The following is a 19,825-nucleotide window of genomic DNA, read 5'->3' on the forward strand; positions in this document are numbered from 1 at the left end:
AAGCACTAGCATTGATACGCCATAAATCATAATATGGTAATATGAGTTAAAGTAATGATACATATAGAATGTAATCCTTTTTGTTTTGATGTTGATATACAATTAAATTTATCCTTTCAATTGCTAAACTATATCTGCTGTTATATAATTTTACATTCAATAGTTTAGGATCAGACTGTATGAATTATCAAACAATGATCAATATTTCTGTCATCAGTCGAGTATTTACTTTATGTATTGTTTCAATTCGCTAATGAAGCTCGTTGTTTAAAAAAATCAATAACAGCTAATAAAATAGGCAGTATAATTTTTAAATAATTTGGATATTGAGGATATCTACTACATTTGTCTAGTAGATCAGTAAATATTTTTTTATATTTTAATTCACTAAGTCATAGATAATGTTTGAAACATTCAATGATAACAATAATGATTTGTTCTTTATCTCGGAGAATAAGAAAGAAGCAGTTTGAGCTGCTTGTGGGTTGAAAGTTTAGAATATACAGTTTTACGGAATTCGATTTGAAATCCTGCTATAGAAGACTGTAAAAAGTTAATTAAAAGTTCAGTAAACAATATTCTTCAATAATATGATGTCTAGGCATATTGTATGTTTCCTACTTTAAGACGGCATTTCCATGGCTTGAACTAAAGTTACAGTTAAATAGAATATTTAAATTACTCAAACAAACACTGATAAATGGTAAATTATTTTTCACAAATACCAATAAAGTGAAAAACTTTAGAAGCAACCATAGTTTTTATCTTTTTTATAGAAAGTGTTTTGTGAGGAGTCTCACCTTGGAAAGCAATAAAAAAATATATTGTAAATGATATTCGAAGCACGTTTCCCTTGCAGTTTTGAGAGGACAGAAATAAATGTTTGTTATTGAAAATACGAACATTGTAAATAAAGTTATATATTTTCTTAAGTTGAAAGTGCATGTAAAAAGAATCCAGTACTTACAATTCAAATCTACTGTGACTGAAGTTGAGAAAGGCAAAATGAGATCAGTATTGGAAGCTTCACAGATAAAGGCTGCCATCAGGTCATGCCGCTGTAAAAACGGAATTTTTAAGATATTTTTTACCGTTGAAGAAGTCTTAACCTCAATGAAGTTGTCTAAAAGCACAGATTCTCTCCACCATGTGACATTTGGTTGAGGCTTTCCTGTGTTACGAAGAAAAGGGCGTATGTTTAGAATTAATAATGTCAGTCGATTACTTTTTGTTGACATGTGTGGTTTTTATTTTAATGCCGTCGTTTCCTTTTAATTGATGATTTGAACGAACTAATGATTCTAAAAAAAGTTGAAAAATATTAGCACGAACCGTTAGGCGATTATGGTTAACGGTATTACTTTGAATTTTATGATTAAAAAATTGTAAAATTTGTTTTTGAAGTATATTAGGGAAACATGGTGTTAAATTATGTATCTAATATAGTACATTTACAGAAAAGTACAAACATGTTTATTTTCTAAATACAAGTTTGAGTAGCTGTTACTTAGAACCTCAAAATCATATTGCAGGATTTACACATTTTTTTTACGTAAGACATATGAAACAAATTGGAGCTTTCTCTGACATAATGGATACGTCCTACAAGTACTTCCCATATGTTACAGATACTCATTAAGTGATAATTAATATATTTCAATGTTAAGAAGATATTGGTCCACAAAAATAATATCATATTGCTTACTTTGAAACAGTAATAAGAAAGATGTAAAAAAAATCTTATAAAAAGATCTACTTGCTATTAACAAATTTCTAAAAGCTCAGATTTAATTATTTCAAGCGTTCAAAAACATTGGTATATAACTCTGAACTAAAATTTTGTATTAACTTGTAACGTTTTGTTCTTAATATATACATATCATTGATGAAATATTCATATGTCTCAAATATAGGGACAACCATGCTCGAAATATAATTCAACAAAATTGCATTATTTCTATCAGGTCTTAGTGTTCATTACCTCCAAGTACTTCACAGGTGAGAGTCAGAATATCACCTTCATTATAAGGTCCAATCAAACTTTGCTGAGGCTGTCCGGTTTCATCTCGAATAACTGGTTTATTTGGAAGAACTAGAAAATAAAATTACGCATTATTTTTCCCTGAAAATGAATTTATTTTCATCTGTTGGTCTATCCATCAATTTATTTAACAGGATACATAATTAAATTTAAATGTTAGGGTATTATTTAAAAATATTTTACTATAGAAATAATTAAGGTAAACCAAACTGTATATGTTCAGTGTACTTAGATAGTTTATGGGAATCGAAATATTGATACTTTCAATAGCAGCTGACAGAATGTTTTTAAATTATAAACATCTTATACTGCTAATTGATATAGTAAGTCAATCATGTTTTATGTACTCAGGTCTAGACACGTTATAGAAGTACTAAAGACGTTTCGGTTCGAAAAATACTTAATCTAATGTTGCCATTTGCACAAACAATTGAAATTTGATTATATAAATATGCGGTATAATTTAACTTAATATAATAATTTTTTCCCTAAATGTTTAAGGTTTCAATTCAGCAAATACACAAAAATTTCATCACAGTATGATATATAACCTCAGCGTGGATATAAGAGCAAAATATTGTGAGGATTCAGTGTGATTATTAAAGTCCTGGTTTCGTGCTCGCGATTTTTCGTTGTAAAGGAAATGTATACAATATAACACTTAAGTATCCACGATTAGAGCAGGAGAGAAAAAAAAAGGACCATTAGAAATATACTATACCTCTTTTTTTTATCTTGAATCTGAAAATAGCACATTTGGTTCTAATAATCTAGTTGCTGTCTTTTAACCAGCTATTACAGGAAACGGAAATAACCCTTCGGTCAATTTATCTATATCAGTTTTCAAAATTGAATGTATGTATAATTTTGGTTTAATTTTTGAGTTGTTGTTTCTTTGTTTTTTGCTATAAACCTTCAATTACAAATCTTCTTTCCAATGTATAAATTTTCTCAGGACGCTATAATATTTCTGCCCTTGTATCTTAAATATAGATGTACAAAGTTAAAGGAATATTTCATTTTATTGCAATTTCAATTTAGATGGCCCGGCATGGGTAGGTGGTTAGGGCGCTTGACTCGCAGTCTGAGAGTCGCGGGTTCGAATCCTCGTCCAACCAAGCATGTTTGCCTTTTCAGCTGTGGGGGCGTTATGTGACGGTAAATCCAACTATTCGTTGGTAAAAGAGTAGTACAAGAGTTGTTAGTAGGTGATGATGACTAGCTACTTTCCCTCTAGTCTTTCACTACTAAAATAAGGACGGCTAACGCAGATAGCCCTCGTGTAGTTTTGCGTGAAATTCAGAAACAAATATACAAAAACAATCAATCTAGATTTAGTATTACAATGATCAGTTTTGATCAAATGCTTTTTAAAGTTTTCCATATATATATATGCTTCAAAGTTTTCTCTATATACGTTAGTTTAAAGGTTCTTGTACATAGACAACTAATAAGAATAATTTTAATAAATGCAAAGTTACGATTAATGTATATATATATTAGACCCTCGGTGGCTCAGCGGTAAGTATGCAGGCTTATAATGCTAAATATTTGGGTTCGATACCCGCAGTAGGTAAAAGTGTAGATTTGGTGTATCTGGATTTTCAGAAAGCATTTGAAAAGGTGCCACATATAAGGCTTGTAAAGTATTTCTATAGGTATGGGGGTTAAGTTAGAAAATTGGATAGAAGAGTGGCTGGGTGGAAGAAAAAAAAGAGGGTTGTTATAAATGAAGTTCAGTCAAATTGAATTAATCTCACAACTGGTGTACCTTAGGGCTCAGTCTTAGAACATTTGCTCTTTTTGATCTACATCAATGATACAGGTGAAGGAATGGTCAATAAATTAATTAAATTTGCTGATGGTATTGAGGACTTGGGTGTTACTGGATGTAGTAGGATGCTGCTGCTTTACTAAAGGATTTAGATCATTTAGTGAGCTGGACGAATAAATAGCAGATTGATTTTAATTACAATAAACGCAACATAATTCATGTGGGTTATCATAATTTGAATTATAAGTATGATTTGGATGGGAATAACTATTGAATCTAAAGAGATTATAATTTCATTATATAAGTCACTGGTTAGGCCACATTTGGAGTATTGTTCAGTCTTGGGCTCCTTACCTTAGGAAGGACATTGAATTGTTGGAAAGGGTTCAGAGGACGGCTACTAGAATGTTGCCTAGGATGGTGGGGTTGTCATAAGAGGAGAGTTTAAAATCTCTGATATATTTTTCTCTTAGAAAAAGAAGGAAAGGTGGGATATGTTTGAGGTGTTTAAGATTGTTAAGGAAAATTATAGTGTTTTTGCATTATCTTTTTTCATATGTAATGGTAGGAAGAGGAGACACAAGTATAAATTTTGGCAGGTAGGAGTCATTTTTAGCTAAGACATTTTGATTTTTCTGACAAGGAGATTGGCCTCTGGAATGTATTAAGTTCGAATGTTGTAGAGGCAGGAAATTTAAGTAAGTTTAAGAGAAAGCTTGATAACTTTATGAATGATAAGGGTTGGATTTGCGGTTTTTATAGTTTAGAGGATAGGACAGCTTAAATGGACCAATAAGTCCTTTGTCGTTCATAAACATTATGTTATGTTAATTTTGAGCTGGAATACTAGAAGGGTGGTAGTTAGTCAACAGCACCTACAGCAGACTATTGGAGTACTTCTATCTGACCTAATAGCGAATTTAAGTTTGATAACACGGAACCCACTTTGGAGATGGCTTGAACGAGTAATGAAAGAAACTCTACTACAAATGTACAACGTTTTGACTAGCTTGTTTCATCATCAGGTACAAGTACTTTACCTGGACACAGGCAAAAAACAACAAAAAAAACAAACGTAACAAACCGGAAATAAAGGAAACCATCTTAATTGAACAAAATAGCCCTACTTTAAGCCAACACACCGGAGTACCAATATACATTTAATAAGCTGGTGAGCAATATCCGGTCATGTGACTTCTTTGTAACTTTGTCTTAGTGAAACACTCCTGAAGATGCTATAAAACGAAATGTTGTGTATCCAATTAAAGAAAAATAACAAATTTGGTGTTATAAGGTAGTTTATTTTTAGTACTAAAATGTCTTCTGTCAACCACTATGTACTACAGAAATTAAGTAATGTTGTCAATAATATTGTTGGTTGATTTTATTGTTGTTCTTGTTTCATACGATTAGAACATTCTTTTGATCTTGTATTTTCTATTGTGCCTAACTAGCGCTATATTCTTATTCTTGATGATGTCCTAAGTAAAGAGTCGAAACATTGCATGGCTAAATTTATATATGTGTGTGTGTGTGTGTATTTCTCTGTAATAAACATTTCTCAAGTCGGAAACAATGAAGCATGATGTGTTTTCTGATGATTCGAACAAGTGTAAAATATCTATCTGTTCCCAGGTGGCGAAATCGTAATAAACAAAGGTTAGCTTTTTGTTTCGTAACTAAGTACAAAGGCACACAATGGGCCTTCGTTGATGTGCTCACCGTGAATATCAAAATCCGAATTATAGTGTTATAATCCCACAGACTTGCCACTGAGCCATCTAGGAGGGTGGCACTAACAAAGGCATATATTACCTAATTATAGCGTAAAATAATTCGACGAATTTAATGCATAAAAGTGGGACTGCAAAAAATAAACCATTAATTCCATCAAATCGTATGATGACAAAAAATGTAATAATGATTTTCAATGAAGATAGCGTCGAAAATTGTTAGTTTTATATCGCCTAATCAATAACCTTTATTAGTGTTTTGTATATATTTCTTTGTCCTGTCCGAAGCAGAAGACATCACTAACAAAAATTAAATATGCATACGTAGTGAAATAAATTATTAATTAAGAAGGCCAACATTGGCGAGCGAATGCAACTTATCTCCGTCACGCAATCCCAACCTGGCTAATTTTAACACCAGAAAAATTGTGAGAAACACAGAAAAATCTAAAACTGTCTATATCGCCTCTTTAGACCTGCAAAAAGGTATTTATATGCCAACTTCCATGTAAATTGGTTGACATACACGTGAATAGTTCACGAAAACTTCAACTCGTCCCTTCATGGATGAAAAGTTGAGCAAAAGACAAAAATTCCAAAAGCCTGTTTGGGACCTGCAAAGAGTATTCTTGTAACAATTTTCTATGTAAATTGATCAAAACAAGGCTAAGTAATTGACCAAAAAACTTAAAATTATGGACCTTCGATGGGGCAGCAGTAAGTTTACGGACTTTTCTGACAAATTTTAAATTTCGTATATCATTAATATGGTATAGCACAAGGGAATCTTCATCTAACTCCAATGTGTGCTTAAAGTAAACTCTTCGTGTTTTGAGTTGCCAATAAACCATTAGAAGCCAACTAGTATTATAATAAAGTGTTTTTGTAGCTTTTGATTTGTTCATTTGAAATGTTGTACTCAAATTTATAAAAAAATATTTAACGTATTCCATATAATTACATTACTTATCTTTGATAAACCACTAAATGTTGAATTGTAATTTTCTCATCACAAAAAATGATTTTTTTATTTTTCTCTTTTTAATTAAGAAAAAGAAATGGAGACATTGGCAGGATGTTATCAAATTTACTAATAATTGTTTTCAACTCGATACAGATAAAATCATAAATATATTCTATTTGTTTACCTCATATAATTTAGTGAACATTAATTTTATTTATTCAGTTATTTATTTTTACAAATAATACCATGTCCAAAAATATTTCGAAATACTTTTATTCCTTTAGTTTTTGTTTTAAAGTACTGATAGTGTCTCAGTCACATGACTAGAACACACCTACAAGATTCACCCCGACTTCCCAGTATCGTGTTCTAGCTTTGTGGAAATCCACTCGACACGTAAACACCCCTTCATCTCCTTCTGTCACTGGATCAAGTGTTAAATGCGCTGGAACATCCTTAATGTTGAAGTATGCTCTAGATGCCAGCTCATCACTTCTCCAATGCCTACTATAAGATAAACTTCCTTGTCTTGCGTCAAGGCTGTAAACCGGGGAAGGAGATTTGTTATTGTACCAAAGAACGAGAGACACTTCGTCACTGGGAAACGCGGGGCTGATATCACACGGTAATTGTGCTGGATGCCCTACAAGTGTGTAGATTTCTGTCCTGGGAACTGAAAAGAGAATATACCATATAAAAATCCTGCAAAATACTTTTCACTGTAAATAAAGCTTTTAGGTTTGAAGTATAAGGAAACCAACCAATCAATATATCTGGTAACTTGAATATGTAATTTGGTATTAATAAAGGGAATTCAGTGAGTATAACGTCGTTAATTACGTGATTTTGAAGGAAGAGAAATTTACTATACTGCTGTTAAAAGCATGGAAAAGTGAGTGCGTAACCAAACACCATTCTTGGTTACTGATGACCATTCCATCATTAAGTGGGACTAGGAACTTGACAAACCCACACATTAAAAACTTCGAGTCAATCAAAGTTTTTGTCAAGGTGTCACAAATGTAAACCCATTTGAACTGTAAAATATTTAGAGAAACTATATTTAAAACGTATTCAAGGAGATATTGTTCCATTCAAAGTAGCATGTGAAGAGCGTGTACGTACCATTTGTGAAGCCAATATATCAAAGTCTCTATATATTTGGGTAATACGGAAAAGCTAGGATATGCTACTGCACCTCACTCCAAGACCCCAATAATACTTAGCTCGGTTTTGCCTAGTTTAAGCCCACTCAGAAATAAAATCTTGATCATTGAATGTAAATTTGTTAAGGATAACTAATTCAATCATTTTCAAATTGATAGGTGAATAAGTTTCTGGAAGCAATCACATAAGGATGTTAATTTTAAAGTTGCTCTAATGAAAGTTCATTTGATTGTAGCCATGTTATTGCCCTGGTAAAGATTAATGATTAGGGGACAATGGTGTGGTATGAATCCTGTGCATTCATTAGAGGACAAGGATATAAATTATTTGTCTTTCTAAATATCCCTGATTATCATAAAATCCCAAAGAAAACATATTACAGAGTCTATGAATTATTCTAACGGAATAATGCTCCTTTTTGCAAAAGGTATAATTTCCATTTTGGTTTCAAAACAACAATATCGACGCATTGAAATGTTCTGTGCAAATATTAACCCCACTTAATATACTTGATACCAAAGGTAAATGTTTATGTATATGTTTAATATTAAATAGTTTGGGTGTTATAAGAAAGACCTGCTTGGGATCAAGCTTGACTCACTTTGACAGTAAAATCAGAGTATTGAACCGATTGAGCTAATAGTTACTTCCAGGCCTAATTTATGACTCAAAAATTATTTGATAATAAACAAAAACGTATACTTTTTATTACTAATTCATGTTTCTGAGGCATGGCCAGATGGTTAAGGCACTCGACTCGCAATCTGAGAGTCGCAGGTTCGAATCCCCGTCACACCGAACATGCTCGCCCTTTCAGCCGTGGGGGCGTTATAATGTGACGGTCAATCCCACTATTCGTTGGTAAAAGAGTAGCCCAAGAGTTGGCGGTGGGTGGTGATGTCTAGCTGCCTTCCCTCTAGTCTTACACTACTAAATTAGGGGCGGCTAGCGCAGATAGCTCTCGTGTAGCTTTACGCGAAATTCAAAACAAACAAACAATCATGTTTCTGATTTTACACCTACATGTAATATATTATTACACTTTATGGTACAGCGAATTAAACGTGTTTGTTGCAATGGTTACGTAGTATTATAGTTAGAATGCGTATAGGTTTAAAGCAAATGTCAATGGAGACAATTAATACCGACTTATTGTCACGGGAAGTCAAATATAGGTATAATATATGTGATTTGTCTGTACTACGTTTTATGTATTGTTTTGTTCACTATTAATAACAAACAAACAAATAAAAAGGAGATTAAACTAAGGATTTGGACTAACATGCTCCGTTAATCAGTGATTAAGATCTTCAAAAACAATAATAATACAGTTAAGAGTTTTTCTTTTAATTATTTTTATTTTCATAAACTAAATAAGATAAGACGACGTTTTTAGAAGTGGTTTGTTTAAATTTCTAAATATTAAGTGATGTAAAGCTCACTTCGAAAAACTATGTTTAGTAGTACAGTACTAAAACCTATTTTATTTACTGTATAACCTGTGCATTGTTGGCAATCTGCAGGTCGCAGAAGCGAAACTCGTCGCCATACATGCTCGCCCTTGCCGCCGTGGGGGTGTTATAATATCATGTTCAATCCAATTATTCCTTGGTAAGGAGAAGCCCAATAATTAGCGATGTTTAATACAGTGTTGACTAGTTGCCTTACCTCTAAGCTATCTCTTCAAAATTAGGAACGACTAAGCCATGGTGGTTAAGGCCCCTCAAAGGCCCGTCAAATTCCCTCCCAAAACATGTTCACTTTTTCAGGCTTCGGGCATTATTATGTCAAGATCAATTCTACTATTTGCTGGTAAAGAGTAGCCCAAGGTTTGGCGTTAGGTGGTGTTAAATAGCTACGTTCCCTTAAGTCTATCATGTCAAAATAAGAAACTGCTAACCCCGAAAGCCTCCCAGTAACTTTGTACGAAATTTTAAAATAAAATTTTTAAATGGTGAGACAAAAGTGTCTATATTGAGAACTAAAATTATGCTTGGCTATTATTTCTAAATACAATGATGTCTATAGAATCATCCCAGCATAAAAACAAAATGAAAGGCTCATAAAGAGTTTGTTTGCTACGAAATGGTGTAGTCAAAGAGTTCCTTTAAAGATTTATTAGCAAAGAAACGGAGTCAATAAAGAAGGTGGTTGGGATTTTACTTTTTTTTTTTGGTAGTCAGAGAGAAACTTAACGCAAGATGTGACCATTTATATATATATATATGTATATAGTTTCACGGTTAGCGTCACGGTCGCTGTCTACCTGGAACTTATCCATGATAAATAACTTTTAGATTTGAAGAATGTAAATCTATTTGCAAAATCAATATTCGAAATATAATTATATGAATAAAAACTTTACCAAGTAAAGCTACTTACATACACTTCCAAACTTCTTTAAGAAAATTTGGAGTGTATTATCCATTAAAAAATCTTATAATTCAGTAGAAAATCTTTTAATTTTAAAAATCCTTTTATCTAACGATCTGATCTATTATTTTCTTATTGTAAATATTCCGTAAAACAAAATATGGGTTATCTTTGATAGACGTCCCTAATTTTGGACTGCCAATTCTTGAGCCACTCTGATTGGATAGTGGAACTTGACCGTCATTGTTCTAACGCACCTTTGACCTTAAGTGCGAAGCGCGATTTTACTGCAACGGGACGCGAATTGGGGACCAGTGGATTCACAGTGTCACACATTAGTCACTGACAGGTTGATTTAGGAGGGTTGTTTGAATGGAATTGGCAACTTAAACTTCATTTTTACCTAGAGGAACGTATTTCACTGATAGTTTTTTTTTCAAGAATAACCTAACTAACATACTGAAATACACTGAATTATTTCGATCTGTTAATTTGACGCATTTTCAAAGAAAGCTAAATTACTTTAAAAATAGAGAAGAAAAAAGTTAGGGTATTTCAACAAAATTGATAATCATGATCTCTAAAGATCTCCAATAAACTTGAAATACATAATATTTTTCTGCCACAAAAGCTACATATCAGACATTAATAATATGACATTTCTGCTAAAAAAATAATAAATTAACATTTCTTAAGTTTGATTTTAATTAGGTTAGGAAAGTTATAAAAAATATATATTTTATGTTAATATAGAAACGTATTCAATGCAAATTATGCAAGAGATTATTCATTTTTTCACTGTGAGTTGGGTCGTTGCGTGCTGCTATTCGTTTGATTGGTTGTTGTTTAGCACAAAGCTACACAATGAGCTGTCTTTGCTCTGCCCACCACGGGTTTGAAACTCTAGTTTTAGAGTTATAAGTCCTCAGACTTACCGCTGAGCCACCGAGGGCAAGAGGGGCGATGATTGATAAATTTAATATAGACTTTTATTTCATAAATATTAAGAAGATTTGTTATTCTATTTGTTTCTACTTGTATACAGTAATGCTTTGAAAATTGTTTTCAATTTACTTATTCCATATAGATTAACCCTAAAAAATACTATTATTTGCTTTAGCTAGTAACAAGAGAAACGAAACATATATTACACTAAACAAAATAGCATTTTTTCAGGAATAATTAACGTGCTTTTTATTTACAAGTCCTCTTACAGTTGGCTGTAAGAGCAAACAATATATCACAAGTAGTAAATAAGATTCTTTAATTATAATTTTCTGTTTAATAAATCTTAGTTTGTTTGTTATTAAATACAAAACTACACAACAGTCTATCTGTTCAGTGCCAACCGCAAGTATTTGTACCCAATTTTTAGCATTATAAACCCCAGTCTATGATTAGAAAAACACTGTAGAAATCATAAATCCTCACAATATTTTTATTATATATATTTATCTTATACAGGCAAACTGACGGATTGTAGTATGAATGAAACCGATATTATGAAACGAAAACAGTGAGAACTCGCAAAAACTAGAGTGGTTTAAACATTAACTTAATAATATTTGAGTGTAAAACTGTATAGATATTTGTGTATTCGGCTTGTAAATACTACAAGGTTTGCATGGTGTGTATTTTAGCAGTAAGTAATATAAGGTAAGGTAAGTAAATTAAAACGGAGACTACGTAATACACATATATATATATACAATTAAACGGAGTACAATGTTAAAGTAATTACGAAATAAATAATTTGTTAAAAACAAGGACTAGCCCTATAAAGACTACATATTTCAATGTTCTTACGCCACCATCTTCAGGCGTATACATGATATAATATTGAATATATTTTCAAATCAGTCTGAGATCGCGTACCGGACTGTATATGGGTAAGTCCAAGGTTCGAGCTGCTATGTACAGTTGTGGAGCATTTTGACTGTAATAGTCTTGTTTGTTTGTTTTGAATCTCGCTCAAAGCTACACGAGGGCTATCAATGCTAGCCGTCCCTAATTTAGCAGTGTAAGACTATAGAGAAGGCAGCTAGTCATCACCACCCACCGACAACTCTTGGGCTACTCTTTTACCAACGAAGAGTCGGATTGACCGTCACATTATAACGCCCCCACGGCTGAAAGGGCGAGCATGTTCGGTGTGACGGGGATTCGAACTTGCGACCCGCAGATTGCGAGTCGAGCGCCCTAACCACCTGGCCATGCCGGGCCCTGTAACAGTCAATCATGCTATGCTGTTAAGAGTAGCAGCATTGTCCTCTTACCACTAGACAGTTTTAAAATATATATGCTTGTGTTTGAAACCTATGCTTGTGTCTGATTTGCCCATGTATCGAGTGTGTGTTTTCTTATAATAAAGCCACATTAGGGTATCTGTTGTGTTCACTGAGGGGAATCAAACTTCGAAGACTTATCGCCTTCCCACCCGTGTATCGATGAGGCGTCGCTCAGTTTCTAAATACAAATACTGTTTTTAAACTGTCGTTACTTTATTTTGTAAATCTTGTTCACGCACTTTTCACTTTTTTAGTTATTTGAATTTGCAATTTTTTTTTTTTTTTCAAAAATAAGTAAATATTAATTTATTAGTATAAAAGCCAGTCAAAGATGACGGGAAATCATTGTTGAATGATTAACGAAAATTATAGAATTTAACTAAAGCGAATTTGTCTTTACCTCCAAAATGCACCTACTCTTCACTTATTTCATCAGTCTCGAAATAATTCTTTAATCGTCACATTTTTAGTAATAACTACACAGAAAAAATGAAATGTTATCGTAAACAAAAGTAGGTGTGCACTTTGAAAGAGACTTAAATAGACTTTTGAGCCTTTTCACTGTATTCTAGGTCAAGAAGTATAAAATATAGTGCGGACATTCTGACACAAATTTTCAACTTTTTTGACTGTACAAAGGATGAAAGATATTTGGTAGTAATAAACGTTTATTTTTGTTAAGTTTTAAAGTTAAGTAGGTAACATATGTGTTCAAATACCAATAGAATATTTATTAATTAGCATTTATTCACCACTTAAAATTTTTTATAACGTTACTACTAATAGGCCTATTTGTATACTAATTCAATATATAAACATAACATAAGGCTTAGCTAAAACACTACTTGATAAATTTTATTTTGCTTTTGGCTAAAACTCATTGTCATAAAACTATTTTTCTGTTATATCACCGAAATTATCAAAACATAAATAATAAAAACCAAACCTTTCTAACAAATCAACATAAATATTAAGTATTCAACATAAGCACCACAGTTGGCCTAAGAACAATCAGGTGATAGTTTTGTTGCTAGGCGACAATTATATTCTTCAGCATTACGAAAAAAGGAGTGTGGAAGCTTTCTCGACAGAGTGACAAAGAGAATAAGTATTTTACAGTAAGTGATTATTTTTATGGCCATTCCTTTAGAAGTTTTTGTTGTTGTTGCTTGGACTTTGGTCCATTCATGCCTGCAAGATGTTGACTGCATGTTGAATCTTCTGAAGTACCCTATCTAATTTGTGTATAAGCTGTTTATTTCTAATGAGTTTTCAGTGGGTAGCTCTTTGGGGTCGAGAGAGCATCGAGGGTACCTTTGCACAATGAATCTCACAATATATGTAAAAATAGTAATTCTAACTCTCTTTCAATACATTTTTACTCGATAAATATATAAGAAAATATATTTTGCAGCTTTGAAAAATGCACTCTTTGTAATTTGAAAAGAAAAGTGTAATCTTAGCCTTGGAACAAGATGGTATGTGGCTAAGCATGGTCGGATAAAAAAAATATTATTTTCTATATACATCAACGTAATGTAAATAACACTAGGATTAGCCTTAATGTATGATTTCTGATAAGTACAAGGCGGATGTTCTCATAGGGGAGAACAAAGGATTCTAATGCAAAATTAAAAAAAAAACCTTTACACAGACATTAATGTTATCAGAGTGGCAGATACTGAATAGGCTAAATATAATTATATTTTCATTAAAACCTTTTGTTACGGTAAATAAAGATTAACGTATACTGGAAATAAAAGTTAGCCACATTTGACTAAGGTCTCTATTAACAGGGATTGCTGTTTCACTTGATCTAATAGTTTTGTGGTAGTATTTTACAGCTTGACACTTATTGGGTAAAAGAATGGTTGAGTACTTAAAGTGAAACGATGTCGATCATGCAACTTAGCAAGTCATATGGCTACCACAGACGATATAAGTCACGGTGGAACAGCATACATAAGAACTACATTTTGACATTCATTGGCGTTACATATGTAATGTGATGCCATCAAAATTGATAGCTTTTGGGAAAGATATACCACAGCCTTTCCGAGGCAAAATGTTCATACACTTGGATCATAAATATGTTTCCTTATTTGGGACTAAAAGTTTCTAGGATGGGGATATTTTTCGTATTTAATGGCATTGGAAAACAAAGAGATATGGATTAACTTGAGACACTAAAACTACCCAGAAAGAGACCTATGACAAATCGTGTCCTCTTCGTGGAAAGTAAAGTGCATCGTTTTGTAAGAGATGAAAAGCTAGTAACACAAAGATTAGTGGCAAAAGCTGGCCACGTGATCCAGATACTAATGTGGACACGATAACGAAGTTCCTTGAAACAAGCTAGATCGAATGGTTAGACTCACTAAGGAGGTACACATACTACTCTAACTACTTAACAAAATTTATTTCTCAAAATGTTACAGCGATGATTATTTATAAATGTTATGAAGAGTTACACGGAAAATTTAAAATGAAAGTAAAATTTCTTAAATTATTCACTTATCGTTATAAGTTACGGCACTTAAAACTAAATTCATATTCATTCAGCTTAAAACTTTTGTAATTGAACATTTCTCTGCATCTTTATATTTTTGATAATAAACATTACTTAATCTTTCTGGTGTGTTGTATTGACAATTCCCCAGGTATCAGTACTTCTGATGGAATGTTGAGTAGCTGCGGTGTAGTGCCAGTAACATGTTCTGTTCAAGAGAGCTCCTCAAACGTTGTTTAATGTTTTATGTCGCCGCCCATGTAGAGTGTTAGTTTTTAAGCCCTTATGGCTGCGTCCCCTACAAGTAACTACAACTTAACATTTCGATTCTGGATCGAGCATTATTTCACCACCATAGACCGGAAGTGGTCAATTATCGCATAAATATGGATGAATATATTCATGACAACTTCTGACTGCTCCATTTAAGTATGTTGAACGTTCTTTGTGGGTTTGACCTGTTTCATTGGCTGTCAAAAATACAGTCTTGACCAAAATGTTTGCATACGATAGTATATTGACGATATTGTCTACACGCATGGAGTGGTTATTCAGTAAATGCCCGAGTAGTAACAGAGAAGGTAGCGTATGATCGGACAAACATGTATGAGTTGTTATAGTTGCATAAGTTATTTTGAGCATTTGTTCGTCAAAATACACATACACACCTGTTTTGTATAAAAGGGTGTGCTTTTGGTATGATCTTTCTCGAAACAGATCAACGCTTTGTTCAGACAATTTCTATGTACTTGGTGTAGAGTCATGCCTCTTCCAGAAATGATATGAAGCAAACGTACATTGCCAGAACAGTAGGGTACCCCCAGTATACTGTATCCAGAATCCTGAAACGTCAACTGACTAAAGGACATGTTGTTCTAGAAAAACCTGCTGGTAGATGCTGAAAAACTACTGCCCGAGATTATCAGATTAACATGTCAAAGTCGAAAAAAAATCTTGTAACACCTTTCGACGGGAATGGCATGAACACATACATTCCAGAATATTCTTAAGAACAGTGAATAGAAGAATGACCAACACGGTTATTTTGCAAGAAGGGCTATCTGCAAATCGATATTAACCAGAGTTCACAGCCATCACCGTATTAGTTGGGCAAGGCAGCATGTTAACTTACAGACATTGACGATATTTCATATTTTCAGACGAGTCCTGTTTCCGGCTTGTTAAAACTAATGGTAGGATTTATGTTCGTCGTTTGCCTGAAGAAAAGATGAGAAGAGACTTTCTTTCCCACAGGAGGTGATGCAGTACATGTTTGAGCAGCTGTTCATCATGGTGGAAAAACTGTTCTTCATATCCTACAGGCATCACATGGAGACGATATTTCTGCCATATCTAAGGCAAGGCTTGGCAATAGCTTTGTGTTCCAGGGTGGCAATGCCACTTCCCACAGTGCACGTATTATACAGGATTATCTAGATCAGGAGGACGTTACAAAATTTCTATGTTCAGCAGAGCCTCCAGATTGTAATCCCATTGAGAAATGTTGAGCAGAAATGAGCCAAAAAATTGCTAACCACGACCTTAAAACAGCTACCGTAGCTTTGCAGTGCCTTCTAGTGACAAGATGTAATGAAATCACGGTGGATTACATCAATAAACTCATCGACAGCATGTCACCTCGCCTTGCGTAGGTTATTAGCGTAGGAAGAGGACCAACCAAGCACTGAATGTTTCATATGAATTGATATAAAGCTATAGATGCTATTTATAGTAATTTAGATTATATTTTGTCATTATATATGTTTTGATAAGGTTTTACTGTGATAGGTGAAATGCTGAATTACACATCTTTGTAATAAATCGCTCATGATGTCCTTAGAACCTGTCTCATTATACAAATTACATATGTAGATGTTTACTATAACATGCATTTTTAATTTTGACAGCATTAAGTGTGTTTGTATTCCATCTTAATAATAATGATCTTACTTGTTACAAAATATGCAAACAATTTGGCCAAGACTGTATTACGTACTAAGCCACAATTAAAGTTGTGAATGTCACAATGAGACTAGCAGCCTGGCCACATACAAATCAAGATGAAACTGGTTTAGTGCAGCAAAACATGAAATAAGATAAATTAAAAAAAACTGGAAATTGTTAAAATAAACACCAAACTTCATTATGATGTGTATATCAAATTAGTGGAAAATTAGTCCTTTCCTTTACAAATCATATAGTCTTAAAATAAATCAACATAAGATTAAACAAATATTATTTGTTTTTGTGACAGTCCCTCTAAAATAGGGACAGAAGTACACATGTTGCCTTTCCTATATATATCCTTTAATCGTCGCATACCTTAAGCAGCTGGAGAATGGAATAAATCTTCATCCCATTCCATACAAAGACATATCGATAAAGTCGCTAGATGCAGCGCTTCTGGATATGTGTGAAATCGGACAGCTGAAGGCGTGCTGGGAAACCGTCATCCTCCTGCAATAAATGGCTTATGGAAAGCAGCAGGATGGGGGTGGAGATAGAACATGACAGAACGTGGTGAGGTAGACTGTAACGACGTAGTGAGGCTAAAAATCGTTTTAATAAAACGTACTAAACTTCTTTATTTATCATGATGTTTTACCGTTGATAAAACGATCACTCCCACTTACGTTTACACACAACCATCAATAACCGAACAAAAGAGCATGCTATATGTTAATGTCTCTATTTATATGATAACGTGTAAAATAACTGATGTATATATTCCCGATCTATTTGAATAAACAACAAAAACTTTGGAATTTGGTTAGAATGATGTTTATTTTTCCTATATCGGATTTTGCTAGTCATGTGACCACAAACACAAATCTGAGCACACAACATATATTTATTGATGATTATTAGATATACTTTGGGTAATGCTATTACAAAAGTATGTATGAAATTCAGTTTCTTAATTATGGATGATTCGGTTCACGTATATTGCTACTATCTGATCCATTGAAATTGCCAATCATAATTTTAAAAATGTGTACTACATCGTGTGCCCTTGTTCATAATACTTTCCACTGTATGCTGTAAGCAAATCTCAAGGAAACTGGTTTTGCACGTGGATTTCATTTTCCAGAAGATGATCCACTGAAAGTCATATTAAACTTATATGAAACTAAATGGTTATTTTTTAAATAAATATTAAACATTTGGTCGTCAGTAGTAGTCACTTGACGATAACTTACTTAGAGATATCAAGTCTATTCTTATCATTTCATTCTCCCTTTTTTATTCGCCTGTTACTCTTATATTTCCAATGATGTTTGTGTAAGAAGCAAAATAAAATGAAATGAACGTGAAAGATTTCACTGTCAACTTAGAAAACGAAGAAGATAGATTAGCGAACAGTTGAGGAAAGGATGTGTGGATGTTTTACAAACCTCCAGAATAAATTGAACGTTTGCTGTGGCAAACCAATATACAGCTTGGACATGGTAAAACGAAAACTATTGAAGAGTATTGAAAGAAACAGGAAGAATTAATCTGTTATTGCAGTGGGTAATTTCTATCTTGGCACTCAGACCACTGCAATGATATCAATTCTAGTGCTTTCTACAGGAGGACCTGTCAAAAACGCTAGGATTTGATCAGTTTTGTAATGGAATTTGCTTGCCTTTTTTGATCCTACTTGTTTTGGTCTATCGAGAACAATGGTAAAAATAATATTTTCTGGATTGCATTTCATTCTACAAAAACTTCGCAACCGTATATTATTAACTTAATTTTTAGCTAATATATATATTTAGCATTAAAATCTGTCGCGTATAAAGCAATAAAGTCGTTTGATAACTAAGTTACGTTTATAGAGAAATATAGAAAAATAAAATCACTCTTTACCGACTTCTTAAAAACATCCTGACGTATATGTTTTTCTTTTCTAAAATGACGCTTGAATTCGGGATATCATACAAAAACTTATCATTGATTTATACATAAACAATGCACACTTATGTTCCAATCTGACATGCTAATAAATATTTCAAACTTCATCATTTTGAATATCGCCTTCTTCATTTTTTACATTACCTTTTTCATATTATTCTCCAGTTCACCATAAGCATTTTTAGCAAAGAGAAGAGAAAACACCCGATTTATTAAGAATTTATTCATTTTTTATAAGCTCATCAAGTATTTAAAAGCCACAAAAGAACTCTCCTGTTTTTCCCTTTTTTTTTTTTTTTGCTCTCAAGTTCCTCCTGCGGAAGATATTGTTTATATCAAATCCAGGCCACTATAAGATTCCAAGCATATCTGCCTAAAACGTTTTTCTTTTGCTACCTTCCAATTTATTTTCCTTTTTTCTTTTCTTTTTTAATATTCTTTTGTTTTTAGTTTTCATTATGCATATGACGAGGAGAGAGAGGGGAAAAAAGTTTATTATGTGCACCATTGGTTTAAGCATAAAATAGCTGGTATGATATGAAGTCGTGTTTGATATATGTATCGTGAAGATATCTAAGTAATAATTAATTAGGATTCTACAGGTGCACACATCGACGGATACACACACACACGCGTACACGTGGTTTCAAAGAAGGTATCGTGGGTATTGAAAATGAGAGAATAAATGGGCGAAAGAAAATCACTTAATTTAAGTATTTTTTTTATCATGCGTCGTTTTGAGCAAACGTCTACTGATTCAACGATTACTACGCTGGTATAAGTAAGATACATTATATGAGAAAAATCATGAGTCTTGAACAATTCAACAGTACGGAATACATCATTGATAACAAGAAAAAATAGCTAGCAATAGTTCATTTTTTCACGGAGATATTAGTATTATTTAGAGAAATTGAAATTAACTAAGTAGAAAACTAAGTATATATCTATATAAATATAATAGTACTGTCTGTTTTCTGTTGTATGTTCATGTAACTACTTCGGAGGGTATGGAGGCTCATTAGGTCCATCCTGAAGTACATATACATTTTACATTTTGCGGTTTTTATGAGCGTTTT

The 19,825-nt window shown here is 32.9% G+C and overlaps 1 protein-coding gene across 1 annotated transcript in view; it reads right to left on the bottom strand.

The window, feature by feature from the left end:
- The window catches only part of LOC106465048 (kin of IRRE-like protein 3), a 67,549-nt gene that overhangs the window by 18,319 nt on the left and 29,405 nt on the right, over positions 1–19,825 (bottom strand). Inside the window, exons 2-4 of the mRNA XM_022393363.1 lie at positions 6,847–7,185; positions 1,982–2,092; positions 968–1,171 (exon numbers count right to left, since the gene is read on the bottom strand). Coding sequence (XP_022249071.1) covers positions 968–1,171; positions 1,982–2,092; positions 6,847–7,185 — 654 coding nt within the window. The remainder of the gene's footprint in view (positions 1–967; positions 1,172–1,981; positions 2,093–6,846; positions 7,186–19,825) is intronic.

The sequence above is a fragment of the Limulus polyphemus genome, unplaced genomic scaffold, assembly GCF_000517525.1.
Source record: "Limulus polyphemus unplaced genomic scaffold, Limulus_polyphemus-2.1.2 Scaffold65, whole genome shotgun sequence".
NCBI classification, from domain to species: Eukaryota; Metazoa; Arthropoda; class Merostomata; order Xiphosura; family Limulidae; genus Limulus; species Limulus polyphemus.